We start from the raw sequence: 21,258 nt of genomic DNA on the forward strand, positions 1-21,258 counted from the left end.
ATGTGACTCCTGACAGCCAATCACTGAGTGAAACCTGAACTCATTTGAATACAGATGGATGAATGTTCATTAAACTGACCATCTGTTCATCTTCTTGAGAAGGCGAGTGTCTTAGCGGACAACTCCTGTCACCCTGCATGCTAACAAAAATACCACGTTTTACCATGTTTTTGGACATGGTACAGTAGTAACAATATGGTATTGATGGCCATGTAAATACTGTGGTACAGGTACGTGAATATTGCCTAATTACACAATATTGCTTTGTGTGGATCTTCTCGATGCTTCAGAGCTGATCTTTTGTGATCTCAGATCAGCTGATCCATTTGGCTGTTAGAATTTCTCTGGAATCATGGGTAACTATCACTGGAATAAGTGACAATACTCTAAATTCTTTGATAGTTTTCTCTAGAATTATGGGTGATTTTTCACCAGCATTGTAGTCGTCAAAGAATTTATGCATGCATTTTTGCTGATATTATTGGTGATTTTTCACCAGAATTATTTGTAATTTTCACTTGAAGTATGGGTGATTTTTTTTTGTGGTTTTATTTCCCCTGAATTATTTGTGATTTTCACTAGAATTGTGGATGGATTTTTTTGTTGTTGTTGCTGATATTATTATTGATTGTTTCACCTAAATTATTTGTGATTTATGGTAATATTATTGGTGATCTGTCACAAGAATTATTGGTGATTTTTCACTGTAATTATGTGTAAATATTGCTGGTATTATTGGTTATTTTTCACCTGAATTATGTGTGATTTTCACTGATATTATTGGTGGGTTTATCGCAAGAATTATACAGTAGGTGATTGTCACTGGAATTATTTGTAATGTTTTTGCTGGTAATATTAATAAGTTATCACTCCAATTATAAATAAATTTTCACCAGAATTATTAGTGACTTTTTACTAGAATTATGGGTGGTTTTCTCTGGAATTATCAGTGTTTTTTTTATTTATGATCTTTGCCTAGCTATTATAATTTCATTTTAAGTAGCCCAGGTTGATATTTAATCATCTATCATAGACCTCTGAATCTGAATCTGTTGACCCTTTGTCTGCTCCAGGATGATATTAGCTTATGAACTCATGCACCTGTGTGATTTTGCATCATATTACAGGTGCTGACTGGATCAAGATGTTTAGAGCTCAGTTATTTGCTGCCAAATGAAAGCCTGACCCCTTCTCTGTTAATTACAGCATGAGATCATCATTATCATCAGTAATCAGTATTTGTTTCTGCTGTCAGTATGTGCTGTGTTTGATGGATGAGCCTCACGCAGAACAGATGAATATCTGAGGCTCTTCTGCTCTCTAGTGTTGAACTCAAGCATGTGCGGCTCATCATTTCCTACACTCACGACTTCTCTTACATTTGTTGCATATATTTGTGCTCAAAAATGTTCTTCAAACAATGATTGTCATTTTGATAGAGTTGGCTCAGGCTTTCATTTTTCCATCTGTTTTTATTGCCCTCTACAAGACTGCAATTCTTGTTTTAGTATCAGTTTTTTTTTTTGGTAAAATGTTTGGTTTTTGTCATTTTATTTAATAAGAATCATCACCACCATTATTGTCGTTATTAATTTAATTTCTAAATTCTATTTTTAAGCTTTTTTTCATCTAATATTTATTATTTAGTATCTAATATTATTAATAATAATAATATACATTTTATTTATTCATTTATTTATTTACTTGCTTGCTTACGTGACCTAGTGTCTTGGTCCTTCTTTAAGTTTTCTTTATCATCAAGTTTTACTCTGCCTTTGTTGCCTTTGGCTGCTCACTTCTTTCTTTCTTATCTTCTTTATTTAGCTGTTTTTTTCTGTAGTGAAAAAGTGACTGGATCAAGATGTAGGGCTGCTTTTGAACAATGTGTTTTGTAAAAAAGTACTATGCAAATAAATAACCTTGTTTTTAACCCCAGGTTAAGGCCACAGCTAACCCTAGGTTAAACAATGTTTCACATCTGTAATTCTGGTTAATGAAGTCCTGTGGGGAATTACTAATTGGTGAAACAGGTGAAATAAACATGATGATAATGCAGGATTACATTAACCCAGGGTTAAATATGATCTTAAGTTAAGTTAACCACTTAAAATGTGAAAAAACAACCCAAAAGTGTTCATTAACATCCAGAAAAGGCCATTTGTATGTTGTCAGGTTTGGGGATCAGTCTTTGTTTTGTGTGTAATCGGGTGAAAGATTGGTGCAGTAGATGATTCATCAGGCCTCCGGCGGTGTTTTGTTTTCTTCAGAAATGTGAACGCAGCAGAAGTGTCGCTCAGACTGATAGAGAGGACGCTGCTCCTGATGAATGTGGCTAATAGTAGCTCAGGCTGACTTCTGGGAGTTTGTCATTGACGACAATTTAGTGGCCGTAACTCAACCAAAAGATTCATCAGCACAAAACAAATGAGAGAGAGAGAGTTATAGGCAAAATATTAAAACCTGATCTGAATACACTCATGCGTAAATAAAACTTACCTCCAATTTAGTGTCCTATCACTGTTATAGGAGATCTGTTATAATCTGTTATATTTCTCCTATATACCCTCTGACCAAATGATTGAGGTTGTAATTACGATTCCATCCACTAGGTGGCACTATGAATATGCGTGCAAAAGCAGAATGGCTAAACAAACCTGCTGCAGAAGTGTCTTATTTCTAGACTTCTCAGATAAATGCATATTCCTCAGTGATTGCTCTTTCATCACTCACAAGATTTTCACTGACTTAAATTCGTTTGGAGAAAGAAAGAGAGAATCCAGTAAAAGTCTAGAGCTGTGAAATGACCGTCAGTAGCAGCTCAGATCATCAGATGACCAATGTTCATATTGAGATGTCTGACTTCTGATTACAGACTTTGGTCTCTCGACGAATCTGAGCACAGTTTGAGACACTGTCGAGATCTCTTCTCAAACTCTAGAGGAAACATCACTGGGGTCTTTTCATCAGGAGAAACATCTGAGAAGCAGGAGACTTATTCTCTATTAAATCTTATTGAAGACGTGTTTTTCTGACAAACAAGCAGAAGAAAGTTTATATGACTTTGTTTTTAATTTGCTTATATTTTTATATTATCAGTTTTCATTTTATTTGAGTTTATCAGGTCACGTTTTAATATCAAAGTGACAGTTCTCAGTTCATTTTTTATTTATTTTTTAAATATTTTTGTGATCCCATGATTCCTGAAATATGTTTTTAGTTCGTCCAGCTAAATAATCCTGAATGTTGACTGTAAATTTAATTTCACATTTTAAAATGAACATTTTCAGGAATTAATTCATTAATAATAATGAATAACAATTTTAATTGATTAATATAAATTAAATTCTTCTCCCAGTGATTTATAATTTAATCGTTTCTTTTTTTGTGCACATTCACATGTATCTCATGCTTTTTAAATCTGTTTTATTTTCATCTTTTTTTCTCATGTCTGAGGCGGGACATCAGTGATTTGGGTCTCAGAGCACTTTGTTGGGATTATAGAATTCCATCCAGACATACAGATGATGAACAAATACAGATGTAGCCTAGTGTGTGATATGTTGTGTTTTTAATGTAGTGTGTGTGTGTGTGTGTGTGTGTGTGTGTGTGTGTGTGTGTGTGTGTGTGTGTAGCGTCTGAATCTTGGAGTGGATTAGTCTTTTAAAGTGGACGGAAGCATAATGAATTAAAGTCCAATCCCTTCTCCTGACCACTCTTATTCTGCACATGTGTGTGTTTATGTGGTTTATGAGGACACAAATTTGTATAATGACATGGGTATGACAGAGGTATTACAATATGAAGGTGGTTTATGAGGACACTGCCTATGTCCCCGTAATTCAAAAGGCTTAAAAAACATACTAAATGGTGTTTTTTTGAAAATCTAAAAATGCACAAAGTCTCCTGTGAGGGCTAAGTTTAGGTGTAGGGTTGGTGTAGGGCAATAGCACACACAGTTTGTTCAGTATAAAAACCATTACACCTATGGAGAGTCCCCATAAACCACAAAAACCAACGTGTGTGTGTGTGTGTGTAGAGTGTGTTCGGTGTGTGTTTAGATGGGATTATGTATTTTTCAGGACAGCGTCCTCATGTCAGCAGGGCTCTTCTGCTTGTTGTTGATGTATGTATTCATTCGTACCGTCTCTGTGTTGATCAGGAGATCTGCAGCCGGTTCAGTTTGTCATAGCCTTCAGTGTTTTTATATCCCTTTAATGGACATTGTAGGCGTTTGATCCCTGAGATGTAAACACTTTCTTTTTGTTGTGATTTCGCCATATGCATATAGATGCATTTAGATATTGAGCACTTTGTTGTAGAGTAGAATATGCTATTTTCCATGAAAAATTGATTAGATTGGTGAAAAGTGTCTCTGTGTGAAGGGGATTGATAAATAAGACAGATTGATGATGTCAAACGTGAAGGAAAGTCAGGAGACTTAATTAAATTTTATTTCATTTATTTATTTAATTTTTAAACATAAATACTTCAACTTTAACTACTTATCTTATCGACTTAACTTAATTAACTACTTATTTTAATTAATTACCAAGGCAACTTGCCTAATTTTCATTTCAAGTTCATTTTCAAGTTTTTCATCTAACATTTTATTTGATTTGACTTTACTTTTTTGTTCATTAAAAAATAAATTAATTAATTAATAAAAATTAAATGTTAAACTTATTTTATTTCAGCTAGGCAACATTTCTAATTTGTCAAAACACTGAAATAACTCAAACTAAAAGTGAAACAAAAATTAATAAAAAGTATATAGACATTTAAAGAAAGACAAAAACCCAACAAAATTACTAAAACTTTAACTAAAACGAAAATAAATAATTAAATAAATAAAAACTATAATATTGTATTATTGATACTAAAAAGGACATTTTAAGGAACGAGCATAATTTAGATTAACGAGTACTAAATCATTCACAATAAGACTAAAAACATGAAGTAAGAAGATAAATGATGGTCAATTATGATGGTTTTCTTGATTGCCAAATTATTTTATTTGACACTTTAATTTGATTTCTAGTCAAATTGACATTACATTTATGCATTTTACTAGTAATTTTGGCTTTTACAAAAGTGTTTCTGCATTTGGTCTGCACTATAACTGATAAGAGGAAGATGTTTTTCCACACACACACACACACACACACACGTGTGTGTCCAGATGGCATTGGTGGACCTGTAATCCATGTGTCGTTTCACAGCTGGGATTACAGTGGGCCAGTTGGAGCGTCTCTGTCTCCGTGTGTCTCAGTCTCTCTGTGTTCATTGATGAGAATCTCTGCTGTCCGTCAGTCCGCTCAGTCTCTTCCTCCTCTCTGTGCTGTTTGATTGTGTGCTCAGATCCAGGTAAGACATCAGGGGTTGAGATGAAATCACAGACGGTGTAAATCTGAGCATTGAACAGCTTTCAGGCGAATCTGAAAGGTCAAAGTCAGGATTTGTGTGTTTATGATGGCACACCTCTAGCTCTGTGTGTAGAATTGTAATGATTTGACTCATCAGACGTGGTGTTTGTGCTGGGATCTCTGTGATTGTGCAGCTTTATGTGGTTTGAAACTTTTTCAGCGCTCACTGTAGTCAGTTTAAGAGATTCTGTAATTGGGAAACTTTTGCTATTTTGATTGACATCAGTATTGTATGATGTGTATGATTTGTTTTATAATAATATCTAAGCAGCTCTATTTTTTCTGTGTGTTTTTGTCTATAAATGTGTGATGTAACCACACACACACAGTATCTGTAATCAGGCTTTATTTTGCTGGCAGATGATAGTTGTTCACTTAACTAGTCCATGAGAGGATTCCCATGATTCAGTAATATGTTGTATTTTAGTTTGTCAGGATAATAATCCTCAGTTTCTGACTGTCGGTTTTACTTCTACATTCAAATTTTATTTTATTTTTTATTATTTCTGTTTAATTTATTAGTATTGTTGTTGTTGTTATTATTAATATTTAATTCAATATGTATTTTTTTTATTTAATTAAATTTCACACTCCTTTTCTTTGTATTTGTGATTTAAAAAATATGCATAATGACTAAAAAGTAAATTTCTTTCTATGCATGGTCAATAAAAAACTAAATTAATGGACACTGAGTTCTTTTATTATGAATTTGGTGCAGTAAAAGAAAGGCGTATAAATGAGTAGTTGACGTATTCATGCTTTTTCTAAAGATGCATGTGCACATGAATAGAAGTGAGCGTCTAACGATCATTGTTCTGTTCTCTCACAGGTGCGTGTTTCCTGTGTTTGGTGGATGTGGTTCCTGTGAAGAATGAAGATGGCGTGGTGATCATGTTTATTCTGAATTTCGAGGTCATGCCAGACGATAAACTACACGACCCGCAGGATCTCAATCATAAGATGCCTGTGCTGTGGCGCCATTCAAGTACGTCAATGCTTCCTCTTCCTCTTCATGAAACCATACAGATGTTACACTGATGCATATATTTTGGAGAAAATAATCATTTAATTGCCATTTGTATAAACTGAAAATAATATCACAATCATGGAAAACCTGGAAACATCATGGAATATTATAACTGTAATTAGAAGCTAACAACTGAAGTAAATTTATAATTATGTGTACCAGTATTGTATATAGTAATAGTACTGTGTTTTTGAGCAATTTTAGTCATGGAAAAGCTGCAAATATTATAGAATACTTCAGCAGTAATTAAATATAGAAAAATTAAACTGGAAATTAGAAAATTTGTTTGATTGATTGATTGATTTTCCCCCTTCCATTTTTACTGTCATCATATTGTCTATTTTAGTCTGAAAATATTAAAGAATATTACAACTGTAATTGTAAAACTAGTGTAGAAAATTAGTATATATATATCTTTTATTTTATTTTTATTTATTTTTTAAGTATATATATATTTTTTTATTATTATTTACTTATTTATTTATGTATTATTATTATTATTAGAGTAAGGTTACAAATTAAAGTTACAATAACACTGCCCATTAAATTGCAAAGATGGAAAATGGCCATTAAACAACTAAATTATGACTGTTTTTGGTACAAAAATGTCGAATTTTGACATTTTTCTGTCTGTGCTTGCCGTAGATCGAGCTCGTGGCATCCGTTTGCGTCTGCCACTCCTGAACTCCAGGAATAACAGTAAATCTTCTTTGCGGGAGGATCCGGAGGCCGGACGAGGAACGGGTTTCCCCAGCAGCTCCCGTCCACAAAGCCACGAATCCCTGGCTCTGGGCGAGCTGCTGTCCCTCCCTGAACACAAGCCACCACGTCTGACAACCGCAGCCACTCCGTCCTCGCTGCTGCCCGAAGACCAGTGCAACCTCCTGAGCAGCGACCCCTCGTCCCCTCCTCCGGCCCCGCCGCACCCCGCCGCGCTGCCCCTGGGTCACTCCTCTCCCCGACCGCAGCGGCTCAATCCGGACGCCTCTGTGTCCAACTGCAGCCTGACCAACAGCCGCTCGCGCGACAGCTTTCACAGCATGCGCCGCGCATCTTCATTGGACGACATCGAGGCCATGCGGCCCGAATGGGACCGAAAGCACCGCGCTCGACCCACCAGCAGCAGCACGGGTGAGAAAACTGACCAGGAATAATACTTTTATTGCACAAGGATGCATTCAATTAATTAAGAGTGACACTAAAGGCATTTAGAATGTCACAAAAGATTTCTGTTTCAAATAAATAGTGCTCTTTCGAACTTTCTATCTGTGAATCCTGAAAAATAAAATGTATCACATCAAATATGTTTCTTGAGCAGCAAATCAGCATATTATGATTTCTGAAGGATCATGCATTACTTAACATGAACTAAAAATTAACTATGCCTGTAAATAGCTTTATTTAATAAGCTTTATTTAATTATACTACATATATACACATAAGTTTATGTAGCAGCTAACACACACAATGGATAAACAATACTAACTCATTTGGGCACTGATTTAGGCTATTGGTAAACTTAGAAACCATCAAACATCAATGGATAATGTTTCTCATGTTTGTAAACTGTTTATTAACATGACATACCATTAACAAAGTATTTACTAAGGGAATTTGTGAACCTTATTGTAAATTGTACACTAGTTCAATATTAACTTAAAAAAAAAAAAACTAATAAAATTGTCAAAAGCATACAATTTCTAAAATTAAAATATCTACAACTAAAAATCTTAAAATGAAAGCTAATTTAAAATATTAATCAATAGTTTAATATAATAGTAGTGTCACAGAACGGCCAGGCTCCACCTCCACCCAAACACAACGATCACGATCACCTGAGCTCTGATCAGCTGCACCTGTCACGCATCCGATCATCTCCTCATCAGCCAGTACAAAAGCACACACCTCAGTCACCATCATTGTCCGGTCTCGTACCTACGAAGAGGACTCCCTGACTTATTTCAGCATTCTATATGACTTACCTGTGTGACTTACCTCCTGTGTTCCTCCTTAGTGTTCTGTGTTTCCATGCTCTCTCCAGTCTCCGTGCTCCTGAGGTGTGTGCTCCGTTTCTGTGTCTCCTGTTCTCCGGGTCATCTGTAAGGAAAGGATTTCAAGTTACTCTCTACACCGATCTCCAAGGAAGAAGTCTAAAGACTGTGATACTCACCAGTGCATCACCCCACTATTGGTCACGACTACTCTGTTCTAAATAGAGATCATTGTTTTTACTTACCATCTGTGTCACGCCGCTTCTGTTACAGAAGACCGGACCCATACCGAATATGAGGCTGGAGTGGGCTTCCATTAATGTGTGTCCCAGGAGGGAGGACGAACTTTCTGGAGGAGGTACTATGTTTATTTTTCAGAACGGCAGATGTGTGGAGGATTATGTGGAGGAATTCATAGACATCAGTTACCAAACCGTCTGCAGTGACCTCACCTTAATGGACGGTTTCAGAGCTGGGCTAGATGAGGAAATCAAAATGGTTATGCCACTAGGATATCCCAGCTGGACTTTGGCGCAGTATGTGACGTTTTCCCTATGGATTGCAGGATCAGCATTTCAAGTAGGTGAAATGGATTCCACGCCAGCTCCTGAATCCAGTCCTAACATGCCCACCACTCTGCTGTCAAGTCAATCAGCCGTTCTTCTGTCTAGCCCGCCATCCAGTCCGCCATCAATTCTAGCCAGCCGCCATTCACGGCCACCGCAAGCAAGCCGCTGTCTGCGGCTCCCACAAGCCCGCCGCCATCCGAAGCTCCCACAAGCCAGCCGCCGTTTGCGGCTCCCTCAAGCCCGCCGCCATTAGCGGCCCAAGCAAGCCCGCCGCCGTTCGCGGGCCACGCAAGCCCGCCTGCAGAGAGTATGGCAAGCACGCCTGCAGAGAGTATGGCAAGCCTGCTGACGGACGGTCACGTGCCTTTGGGTTTATTGGTGGTATATGACGGGATGTCTTGGATTCCTGTGCCCGCTCCTCGACAGCGCCCTCCTATGCCCGCTCCTTGTCAGCGCCCTCAAGTGCCCGCTTCTCCAGGGCCAGTCCCTCCAGTGCTTGCCTTTTCAGGGCCAGTCCCTCCAGTGCCCACGCTTCCAGTGCGCCCCCAGGAGTCCACGCTTCCAGAGCGCCCCCAAGAGTCCACGCTTCCAGAGCGCCCCCAAGAGTCCGCGCTTCCAGAGCGCCCCCAGGAGTCCACGCTTCCAGTGCGCCCCCAGGAGTCCACGCTTCCAGAGCGCCCCCAAGAGTCCACGCTTCCAGAGCGCCCCCAAGAGTCCGCGCTTCCAGAGCGCCCCCAGGAGTCCACGCTTCCAGTGCGCCCCCAGGAGTCCGCGCTTCCAGAGCGCCCCCAAGAGTCCGCGCTTCCAGAGCTCCCCCAAGTACTCGCTCGTCCAGAGCGCTCTCAAGTGCCTGCTCATCCTGAGCGCCCTCCAGACTCCTTCCAGAGGAGGAAGGTTCCTAATTTCACCAAAAAGATTTGGGAGGGGGCTATATACCCATGGTTCTGGTAGCCATAGTGGCCATGCTCGGGACTTTGGTCAGAAAGGTCGATTCCCTCATGGCCAGAAAGGTCGAGTCCCCTGCTCCGCCATGGCTCCCCGAGCCTCATCAGCCAGTACAAAAGCACACACCTCAGTCACCATCATTGTCCGGTCTCGTACCTACGAAGAGGATTCTCTGACTTATTTCAGCATTCTATATGACTTACCTGTGTGACTTACCTCCTGTGTTCCTCCTTAGTGTTCTGTGTTTCACGCTTTCTCCAGTCTCCGTGCTCCTGAGGTGTGTGCTCCGTTTCTGTGTCTCCTGTTCTCCGGGTCATCTGTAAGGAAAGGATTTCAAGTTACTCTCTACACCGATCTCCAAGGAAGAAGTCTAAAGACCGCGATACTCACCAGTGCATCACCCCACGATCCGTCACAACTCCTCTGTGCTAAATAAAGATAATTGTTTTTATCATCTGTGTCACGCCACTTCTGTTACAAGTAGTAATTTTATTCATCCCCTTGGGGAAATTTTTGTTTCAGTGACTTGTTTCCATATGTGGTTTCTCACAAAAGACAATTTCAACATAAATTTCACAACAGAACCATACAAATCCACACTTAGTCAAAAAAAAAAAACGAACAAAAAATAACAGATAACTACCAATAAATGAGACCCGCTCATTAAAAAAAACAACAACAAAAAAACTACTTTTTACTTATCTTTCATTTAAAAATGTCACTGCCTGTGATATAAATGACTTTTCCCCCTATTTTATATCTTCTACCTGAAGGCAAAAGCTCAAACTCATTATGCAGTGGATGCCTACTGTCAGATATAATTTTCATATCTAATATTATATAATATAAGAGACTTCTTTCAAAAACATTAAAAGATCCCAAACGGTACTAAAGATATGATTTGGTAATAAACACTGTAAATGTCTAAAGCATTTCAGACTAAACAGAAGATTTTCAGCGACCTAAAGCAAACTCTGTTTCTTGACGCAGGTGCCATGAACAACAAATCCAACATCCTGAACTCTACCTCTGATTCGGATCTGATGCGTTACCGCACCATCAGTAAAATCCCACAGATCACACTCAACTTTGTGGACTTTAAACCGGACCCTCTCATTGCCCTCCCGGCCGGAGACATGGACATCATCGCGCCCTGCAAACTCATCGACCGCACGCACAACGTCACCGAGAAAGTCACTCAGGTAAGACGCTTCTGCCCAGGAGCCTTGCGTTGAGTTCAAGAAAGCGTTTGTATAGGATTGAATTGAACATGTTGGGCTAGACAGACAATCCAGATTCATAGTGATGCTTTTGGTGTTTTGTGTTTGAGATAGAGACGGATTGACCTGTTCGTCCTTCTGCTCTTAACGACTCGATTCACACTTTAACGTCTCTGATGGTGAGAAAAGCATCACCGTGAGATTTTGGTGCCCCAGATAAAATGCTTTTGCTCAAGGACGGTTTTTGAAGGAAGCTGTTGATGTCGGTCTGATGTAATGGTCTTTATCTGGCAAAGCTGAACTCCCCAAACTGTTGTGTTTGTGAAGATGAAGTCTTTGAATGCAGGAAGTTAAAGAGACGTGACAGAAAAGTCTTGCAAAAGTGACACTGACTGACTTTGACAACCTGTACTCTCAAAAAAAAATATTTCCTGAAGGGTTTTTTTTCCCCTCACAATTTCCACTTGATTTTAGAGATTTTAGAGTTGGGGGAAAAAAGTATATATGATCATTATAAAAAAATGCTCATGCTTTGTTAAATATTTTATATATTTTTTCCAGATATAGCCATCACACTTTTAAAATTAGGCTTCTTCACAAATCCAGGTTTTCCAAGACTCTGGGAATCCTGATCCTTCAAAGAAAACCTGGTTGTTTGATTTTAAATAATTCATTCAATAATAAAAATATGTAATCAAAATCATTTTGAGGCCCCGTGGTTGAGAGGCACTATTTTAAAGCATTTTTAATCACCTGTAAAGCATTATTTAAAGAGTGTAAGAAAAGCTAGTTTCCAAATACTGTTGTGGAAGCTGTTGACTAGAATCAGTTTAATTGATTGTCCAAAATCAATTTGCTTCATTCAAGAAACAACAGCAGAATGAATTTCTGTGTGGACTGTTAAAAACTATGTGTTGCATTGATGCATTTACATTTGCTTTCGGCAGATGGTTTTATTGGACTTTCATCCTCTGGGAATTCAGCCCATGACTTTGGTGTTACTAGAATCATGGACAGGAATACAATTTCTATTTTATTTGTAAAACCATTCTTATCTGTGCAGATCTGTGTAAATCTAGATTTGTTGTGCTGATGTGTCATGAATGAGGCTAATAGTAAAGTCAGTAACTTGAGTGTTTGACCTCTTGAGTTTTGTCTTCAGCTCATCTGAAGAGATCCTGCATTACTCTGAGAAGAGCTAAACCCTCATATTTTCTCCCAGACAGACATAACTGGGTTAATTTAATAGTGGTAGCTTGATGCCCATGTGCTGATGCTCATCGCTCTCGGATTAAATGAAAAGAGGGATTGATGCTTCTTGATGAAATCATGACAGATGAACACATGCTTCAGAGTCCCGTACACCTGCTGTCCTACATACAGGACCTGATCACATGATTACTATCAGGTCATGTGAGTTCTGTCATATCAAGCATACTCAATATGTTTGGGTTAATATAAGTTAAATTCTATTGATAGCATTGGAAACATAATGTTAAAAAGTACAGAATATAATTTAATTTTTTTAATTAAATTTATTTTTGCGCATAATTTCTTTTCAAGTACTTTTAATAATATGTTAATACATTTTCAATGCAAAAAATATATTATTTGAACTTCAAAGTGTCTAAATTAAGAAAATAGTTAACATATTTTAATTTAATAAAATTGTATGCTTATATTGTTTTTTTTTTGTTTTACAAATGTGATTAATTTGTTAATTAATTGTTCCATACAAAATGTATTCAATTGAGAAAATAGTTATAATTATTATTATTATTATTTATTGTTATTATTATATTATTTTTTATTTGTATTATTATAATTATTAATATAATTATTTTCTAAAAAGTGTAAATATTTTGTAAATTAATTATTTCATACAAAGATATGCGATTTCAACTGCAAAGTTTCTACATTTAGAAAATTAAATTTTTAAAATAAATTATTTTGAGGCATGTGTTTGTTAGTTATTTATTAACTCATTTTTCTACCATACATATGTTATTTTAATTTCAAAGTGTCTAAACTAAGAAAACAATTTACAATAATATAATTAATTTTTAAGCATAATTTTGTTAATTATTTTGTAATAAATAAATCAATAATTAAAATGAATAATTTACTAATTGATTCTTCCATATTAAATTGTTTGAACTGCAAAATACCTCAACTGAGAAAACAATTAAATTCATTGTTATGCATTTTTTGTTAATTATTTTGAAATAATAATATTAATAACAATATTTGTTTTTTTTGACAGTGGGACTACTATTCTAATTCTTCATCCACTGATGTACTACCTGTGGGTGGAGTTTTCTGTCGTATATCCTGTATGTTATATCTTGTCACGATACGTTTGAGAGTGTATTTTATCATCTTGTTCTGAACCTGGATCTCTGGGATTAGATTAGTGTGCATCAGATTGGGTTTGACTGTTATCATCCGAACTGCTCTTGTTTTTGGTGTTGACTGTTGTCCTGGTGATGCAGATGATGCGATTACTTTAATTAGAGTGATTAGATGAGCTCTAATCAGCATGTGTATGCACTGTAAGATGTGTCAGTGAGCGATCAGCGTGTCACTTCCTGTCCTGATCACCACTGCACACTAACATCTATCAGATCAGTCATAATGCAGCTGTTTCTAATTTGTCCACAGCAGGATTTAAGGAAGAATTCACTGTTGATTGCCGCAGTGAGTCTTTGTGAGATGAGTTTGTGTGTGACTGTGCATGTGTGTGTGTGTGTGTGTGTGTGTGTGTGTTGTGCTTTGAGCTTTTGTCCGCTGGATCAGACTGTGTATTGAGTTTATCAACTACACTACCTGTCAGAAGTTTGGATGCAGCTGCCAGCTGAGCTTTATGACTAGATTATAACTAGTTTCAATGCTTATGAGTAATAAAAGGCAAATGGAAGTCTGGAAATGATGTGATCATAATATAGATTTTTTTTTGTTTAATATTTGAGCTTCTTTTTTGTTTAGATCTTCCATCACTATCCACTACAAAGCAAGGAAATTAATGTAAGAAATGTATTTTATTAGTTCGTAATATATATTTCTGTGATTCTGCTGAACATGAGTTCCCTCAAGTGTGTCCAAACTTGTGTCTGGAAGTGTGTTTGCATTGAGACCGATCGCCGTCTAATCCAGCAAACTCACTCCACTGACTAAAAGCTTTAAAAACACAATGCACACACCTGTTAATTTACGGAGGTTATCATATAACAGCGTAAAATAACATCTATACGTGTGTGTTTGTGTGGTTTGTGTATCAAACTACATGCATGTTGCTGTCATACATGGAGAAACATTTCTGCTTTTCTGTCTTTAACCCACCTAACACACACACACACACACACATTACTCCTTAATCTGTGTGTGATTGTGCAGGCTAAGACAGAACATTGTCTTTATGTGTTCCCATCATCTATGCATTGTAGAGATGATCTGTCATCTGCTGAAACAAAGGTTCAGAGAGCCGCTGAATTCCTCCTGCTGTAGCTGCAGTACCGTCTGGCAGTATATCACAGCTGTGCACTGCAGCCGCATGACACACTGTTGCATTTTGGTGGAATTATGGTTACCATGGTGAATTTGGAATGTTTGACAAGTTGCTATGGCGATATGGGACATGTTTAAAACTTTAGAACTTTATAAATACAACATTTTGGATTGATTTGTTAATCCTTTATTAATCCATATTTATTCATTAGGAACTGAGAAATGTGGTCAGTATGAGTAAAGACGCCAAAGGATAAATATTTGTCTATTTGGAATAATTTACTCTAATCACTAATTCACAAGTAGCATGTATGAAGAAACTACACTAAAAAAGCCTTTTTCTAAGAATTAACAGTAGAATTCCATCAAATTGAATTGAATAATCCTTACATATTTGAACAATCTTTAATCAATTATTCAATTAAAATACGTAAGGATTATTCAGTTCAATTTGATGGAGTTTTACAATTAATTAAATTAATTGTACATCTTAAAAGTGTATTTTTTTATTATTATAATTTTTTTCAATAGAGTCAGTTTGATTCTGTATTAGCGCTAAATCAGCATAATTATAGTTAACTAAAAAATAAAAATAAAACTGAAAAGGAAACCTTACTTTTTTTTTTTAAAGTTTAAAAAATAAAAGAAAGTTTAAAAAATATATTTAAAAAATAAAACAAAATTCCAAACACACAACAAGATTACCAATGCTATAACTGAAATTAAAGTAAAAACAGAATTTTAAAGAAGGGAAACTTATGAACTAAAAAAAAGTAAAATAAAAAAAATAAAAATGCAAAACAAACAAAAAAAACAATAAAATTTACAAAAAAACAACAAAATCACTAAAACTTCAAAGTGAAAAATGAAAATATGTAAATAAAATGCAATTCAAAATATTGTTTATCAGAGATCCTTAAATAACTGCTTGAAATTCTCTTGTGTCTGTGTCCTTATTTACTCTACTTCTGACAGCAGTCTCCTTTTACTACAAGTGTAAAACATTCTCTCTGTTCAGAAGCCGCGTGTCTTTGATAAAATATACATCATATAATCCTCATTCAGGCCTCTGAAGCGTTTATTCAGCCGCACAGGGTTTGATAATTAATTTAGAGCAAAGAAATGCAACACTCATCAATAATGAATGATCAATGCTACGCATTCTCTTTCATTGGACTCTCAGAGTTTAGAACGTCTCTCGTAACACATGCCACATGTCAGGAGGATATTAAAACTGTCCTAAAGATCTGTCACAATCAACAGCATTAAACTGCTCTCATATCATTTGAGAATCATATCTTCCTTGATCTTTTGGAGATAGAAGTGCTTGATGTTTTATGTAACCTTCAGAACTCAAACTTGAAATTCAACTCGTTCTGAAAGTTTCTGTTTAGTCACAGTGAGGTAATAAACAGGAAACAGGGTTGATATTCATAAACAGCAGACAAACTAAGGATAAGTGGATTGTGGTAAAATCTTGAAAAATCATCTTAAATTTATAGTGCAAAATAATTAAAATTACATTATAAATGGACCTCACATGGAGAAATAACTAAATTAAAGATTAAAAATATGTATGGCAGTGTCTAACGGAGAAGTGTGTGTCAGTTCCCTAAACAGGCCGTGAAGTGAGTGATTTAATCAGTTTATAATTAGAACATTACATATTCATTTGAGAGCAGACGCAGATGAAGAACATGCTAATTTTATCTCAAGCTGAGATGGGCACTTATTTATTTATTTAGAGGATTACATATCAAACAGAATCCACATATGACTTGTAATTTGAACTAAACTGATAGTTTATGTACTGTATTTGTGTGTGTGTGTGTGTGTGTGTGTGTGTGTGTGCACCTGGTATTCATCACGTCCTGGGGACCAAATGTCCCCACAAGGATAGTAATACCAGTAAATCTTAATCTTGTGGGGACATTTTTTGGTCCCCATGAGGAAACAAGCTTATAAATCATACAGCATAAAGTTTTTTGAAAATCTAAAAATGCAGCATGTTTCCTGTGAGGGCTAAGTTTAGGTGTAGGGTTGGTGTAGGGCAATAGCACATACAGATTGTACAGTATAAAAACCATTACGCCTATGGGATGTCCCCATAAAACATGGAAACCCAACATGTGTGTGTGTGTGTGTGTGTGTGTGTGTGTGTGTGTGTGTGTATGTGTGTGTGTTTGGAGGTTCACTTATAATATTAGTACTTTTTTGTGGCAAAATTATTTATTTATTTATCCATTCACAATCTTTCTGTCATGATACGAACAGAGAGAAGAGGCGAGAACTCAAGCGCAGGGAAATGAAGATAGTTTAATTATAACAGGAACAAAACAGAAACAAACTACCCCGAGGGGGAAAACAAAGCATGGCAAAAACAGGAATCAGCAAACACACACGACTGACCGTACACAACATGTAACCACGTGACCGAACAGAACTGCAAACACCAGGAACATAAATAGGGACACAAACGAGCAGGAACAGGTGAATTCACTAAACAATTAACGAGATAACAAGAGGGCGGGGTTAGACAATAGATCGGGGAAACACATGGCACAAACCACAACAAACCCATGTGCTCAGACAAAGACAGTGACATCTGGTGGCCAACCAGGGCACACCAGCTGAATCGTGACACTACCCCCCATCAAAGGAGCAGCTTCCAGATGCTCCACCTGAGAAACACAAAAACAAATGTCAAGGAGGGAGGAGGGATAGAGGCAGATCAGGGGGAGGGATGGTGGGCCAGGCCCGTGCAGAGGCAGGGGGCCCTCAGACCAAGGCCGAGCAGGAGACCAGGACGGATCCGGAGGGACGGACCAGGGGGTTTCCGGCCCAACAGGAACCCCAGCGCACGGCCTGGGTGGGGCCGGAGGGACAAGCCAGGCAGTGAGTCTAAGAACGGCCTCTGTGGCCGTGACAGGGCAGACAGTCAGTTCAGAAACGGCCTCTGTGGCCGTAACAGGGCAGACAGTGAGCTCAGGAACGGTCTCTGTGGCCGTGACAGGGCAGACAGTGAGCTCAGGAACGGTCTCTGTGGCCGTGACAGGGCAGACAGTGAGTTCAGAAACGGCCTCTGTGGCCGTGACAGGGCAGACAGTGAGCTCAGGAACGGTCTCTGTGGCCGTGACAGGGCAGACAGTGAGTTCAGGAACGGTCTCTGTGGCCGTGACAGGGCAGACAGTGAGTTCAGGAACGGCCTCTGGCAGGGTAAGGAGCTCGAGTGGAGCCTGCAGGGCGAGAAGTTCGGGTAGAGCCGGCAAGGCGAGGAGCTCGGGTGGCGCCGGCAGGGCAAGGAGTCTGGGTGGCGCCGGCAGGGCAAGGCGCTTGGGTGGCGCCGGCAGGGCAAAGAGTCTAGGTGGCGCCGGCAGGGCAAGGCGCTTGGGTGGCGCCGGCAGGGCGAGGAGCACGGGTGGCGCCGGCAGGGCGAGGAGCACGGGTGGCTCTGGCCCGACCTCCTGGCCAGCAGTGAGCTCCTGGGTAGCCTCCTGGCCTTGTGGGACGGAGAAGGCCTTCCTCCGCCTCTTCCTCCGTCTCCGGGAGCGGGGCGCCGCTGCGGCATCCTCGGCCACCTCTGGTGAATTGAGAGCGGGCACCGCCGCTTCGGGAACGCTGTGAGCGGGCACCGCCGCCTCGGGAGCGCTGTGAGCGGGCATCGCCGCCTCGGGAGCGCTGTGAGCGGGCACCGCCGCCTCGGGAGCGCTGTGAGCGGGCACCGCCGCCTCGGGAGCGCTGTGAGCGGGCACCGCCGCCTCGGGAGCGCTGTGAGCGGGCACCGCCGCCTCGGGAGCGCTGTGAGCGGGCACCGCCGCCTCGGGAGCGCTGTGAGCGGGCACCGCCGCCTCGGGAGCGCTGTGAGCGGGCACCGCCGCTTGGAGAAGCGACAAAAACTCCACCAATTCCCCAAAAGTCAAGCGGTCTAGCTCCCTCATCCACTCCTCATCGAGGGGCTCATCAAGGGCAAAGTTAAAGAAGTCCTTGAGAGCCGCCTCGTTGTATCCCAAACCCTCTGCTGCCTCGCAAAACGTCCAGGCAAACATCCTGACGTCAGTGCCCCTCTGACGGAGAGAGTGCAGCGTCCTGACCTGGAGGATCCGTAAAAAGGAAGGGTTCCTCACGTTAGGGGCTGGAGGATGGGAAGAATCCATTCCCCGCTGAGTTCTCTGATGTCGGTCACGTTCTGTCATGATACGAACAGAGAGAAGAGGCGAGAACTCAAGCGCAGGGAAATGAAGATAGTTTAATTATAACAGGAACAAAACAGAAACAAACTACCCCGAGGGGGAAAACAAAGCATGGCAAAAACAGGAATCAGCAAACACACACGACTGACCGTACACAACATGTAACCACGTGACCGAACAGAACTGCAAACACCAGGAACATAAATAGGGACACAAACGAGCAGGAACAGGTGAATTCACTAAACAATTAACGAGATAACAAGAGGGCGGGGTTAGACAATAGATCGGGGAAACACATGGCACAAACCACAACAAACCCATGTGCTCAGACAAAGACAGTGACATCTGGTGGCCAACCAGGGCACACCAGCTGAATCGTGACACTTTCTGAATGTTTACTTGCTGTATTATTAAATAGGACTGGGACGATACGCTAATCTGCTGATTCAATACTATCTAGATACTTTTGTGCCGATTCAATATATTTTGCAAATAAGTAAGTATCACGCGTTTGTTTTCCAAATTGCCCTTCTGAAAGAGCTTCTTGGCACTCTGTAAGGCTAATGATGCTAAAGCTACCATTGTCTCTGTCTGTTCTCACTGGTGCTGTCTTCATGAATGATCGTGAATAGGAATGTAGTAGTTAAAAGTTGCATATGAAAGCAATGTGAGTCGATCGCTTCAGTTTGTTGAGCTCATAATCACGAGTGGGACTTCTAAAGTTTGTGATAGCATGTCATGCAACATGAGACCAGCTATGTTGTTATTTTTATCACGCTGTGCTCCCTGTCTGTGTAATTTATAAAGGCAATCAGATGACTGACGTTTACACCGAGTATGTTTTCTGTAAAGATAACAGGCTTGTATTAATAGTGGAATGTTTATTTGCAAAGGCTAGCACTGCTAATGCGGGGGCTTGAGCTCTTGAAGCTCCGCCTTCTTCACCGGGAGCACCAGCTCATTTGCATTAAAGCAACACACTCAAATGCAGCGCGTTTTGGCTCATACCCTAAATGTGGCAATTTTAACAAGCTATAAAAAATTATCTGTTGGGTATTTTGAGCTAAAACTTCACATACACACTCTGGGTATATCAGAGATTTATTTTACATCTTGTAAAAAGGAGCATAATAGGTCCCCTTTAAGAGGTTGTAATGGTGACAGTCGATCGCTAACGACTCCTATGTATCTAGATGATTTAATTGGGGGCAATTACACACAGCAACAGGACAGATCCATTACAGCGGAGGGGTCCTGAAGTCACGTCCTGCTGTATCTAACCTGATTTACCAACGACCGCACTTCTCTTTCTCTTCAGGAATCGTACAGCTTGTACATTTTAACCGTTCTTTTCTCGCAGTGAGCCGTCCTGGGGAGAATAACACATTAGTCTGTCAGTTCCTCACGTCCACTGATAATCAAGGCCTGAGAAGAGCTTACAGTATGATTTGTACTTCAGTAAAACTTTCCTCTATGCACAATAATACTACTTTAAAACATGCTGTCTTAAAGTGAGTTTATATTTCGCATCGTCTTCCTTCAGCTCAAGAATGATAGATAGATAGATAGATAGATAGATAGATAGATAGATAGATAGATAGATAGATAGATAGATAGATAGATAGATAGATAGATAGATAGATAGATGAACGGATAGACGGATGGATACATAAATGAATGGATGGGTAGATATAGAGATGGATGAATGGATGGAAATAGAGAAGGATGGATATAGACAGTTGGATGGATGGATGGATGGATGGATAGATAGATATATAGATGGATGGACGGATGGATGGATGGATAAACAAATTGATGGATTGAAGGATATAGAGATGGATGGATGGATGGATGGATGGATAGATGGAAGCATAGAGATGGATGGATGCATGGATGGATGGATAAACAACTGAATGGATGGATGGATCAAGATATGGATTCATGGATGGTTGGACGGAAGGATGGAAGGATATAGAGATGGATAGATGGATGGATGGTTAGATCAAGATATGGATGATTGATGGATGGATGGAATAATAGAGATGGATAGATGAATGGATGGATGGAAGGATATAGAGATGAATGAATGGATTGAAGGATATAGAGATGAATGGATGGATGGAAAGATATAGATATGAATGGATGGATGGTAGGATATAGAGATGAATGAATGGATTGAAGGATATAGAGATGAATGGATGGATGGAAGGATATAGAGATGAATGGATGGATGAAAGGATATAGAGATGAATGAATGGATTGAAGGATATAGAGATGAATGGATGGATGGAAAGATATAGGGATTAATGGATGGATGGACAGATCTATGGATGGATATATAAACAGACGGATGGATAGATGGATCAAGATATGGATGGATATAGGGATG

General features: G+C 39.2%; 1 protein-coding gene across 1 annotated transcript in view; it reads left to right on the plus strand.

Moving 5' to 3' along the window:
- The window catches only part of LOC306865329 (voltage-gated inwardly rectifying potassium channel KCNH2-like), a gene marked incomplete at both ends in the record, with an annotated part of 180,880 nt that overhangs the window by 99,512 nt on the left and 60,110 nt on the right, over positions 1 to 21,258 (plus strand). Inside the window, 3 exons of the mRNA XM_079409873.1 lie at positions 6,253 to 6,408; positions 7,096 to 7,581; positions 10,946 to 11,157. Of these exons, the coding sequence (XP_079265999.1) occupies positions 6,253 to 6,408; positions 7,096 to 7,581; positions 10,946 to 11,157 (854 nt within the window). The remainder of the gene's footprint in view (positions 1 to 6,252; positions 6,409 to 7,095; positions 7,582 to 10,945; positions 11,158 to 21,258) is intronic.

Source organism: Barbus barbus (genome assembly GCF_936440315.1).
Source record: "Barbus barbus genome assembly, chromosome: 46".
NCBI classification, from domain to species: Eukaryota; Metazoa; Chordata; class Actinopteri; order Cypriniformes; family Cyprinidae; genus Barbus; species Barbus barbus.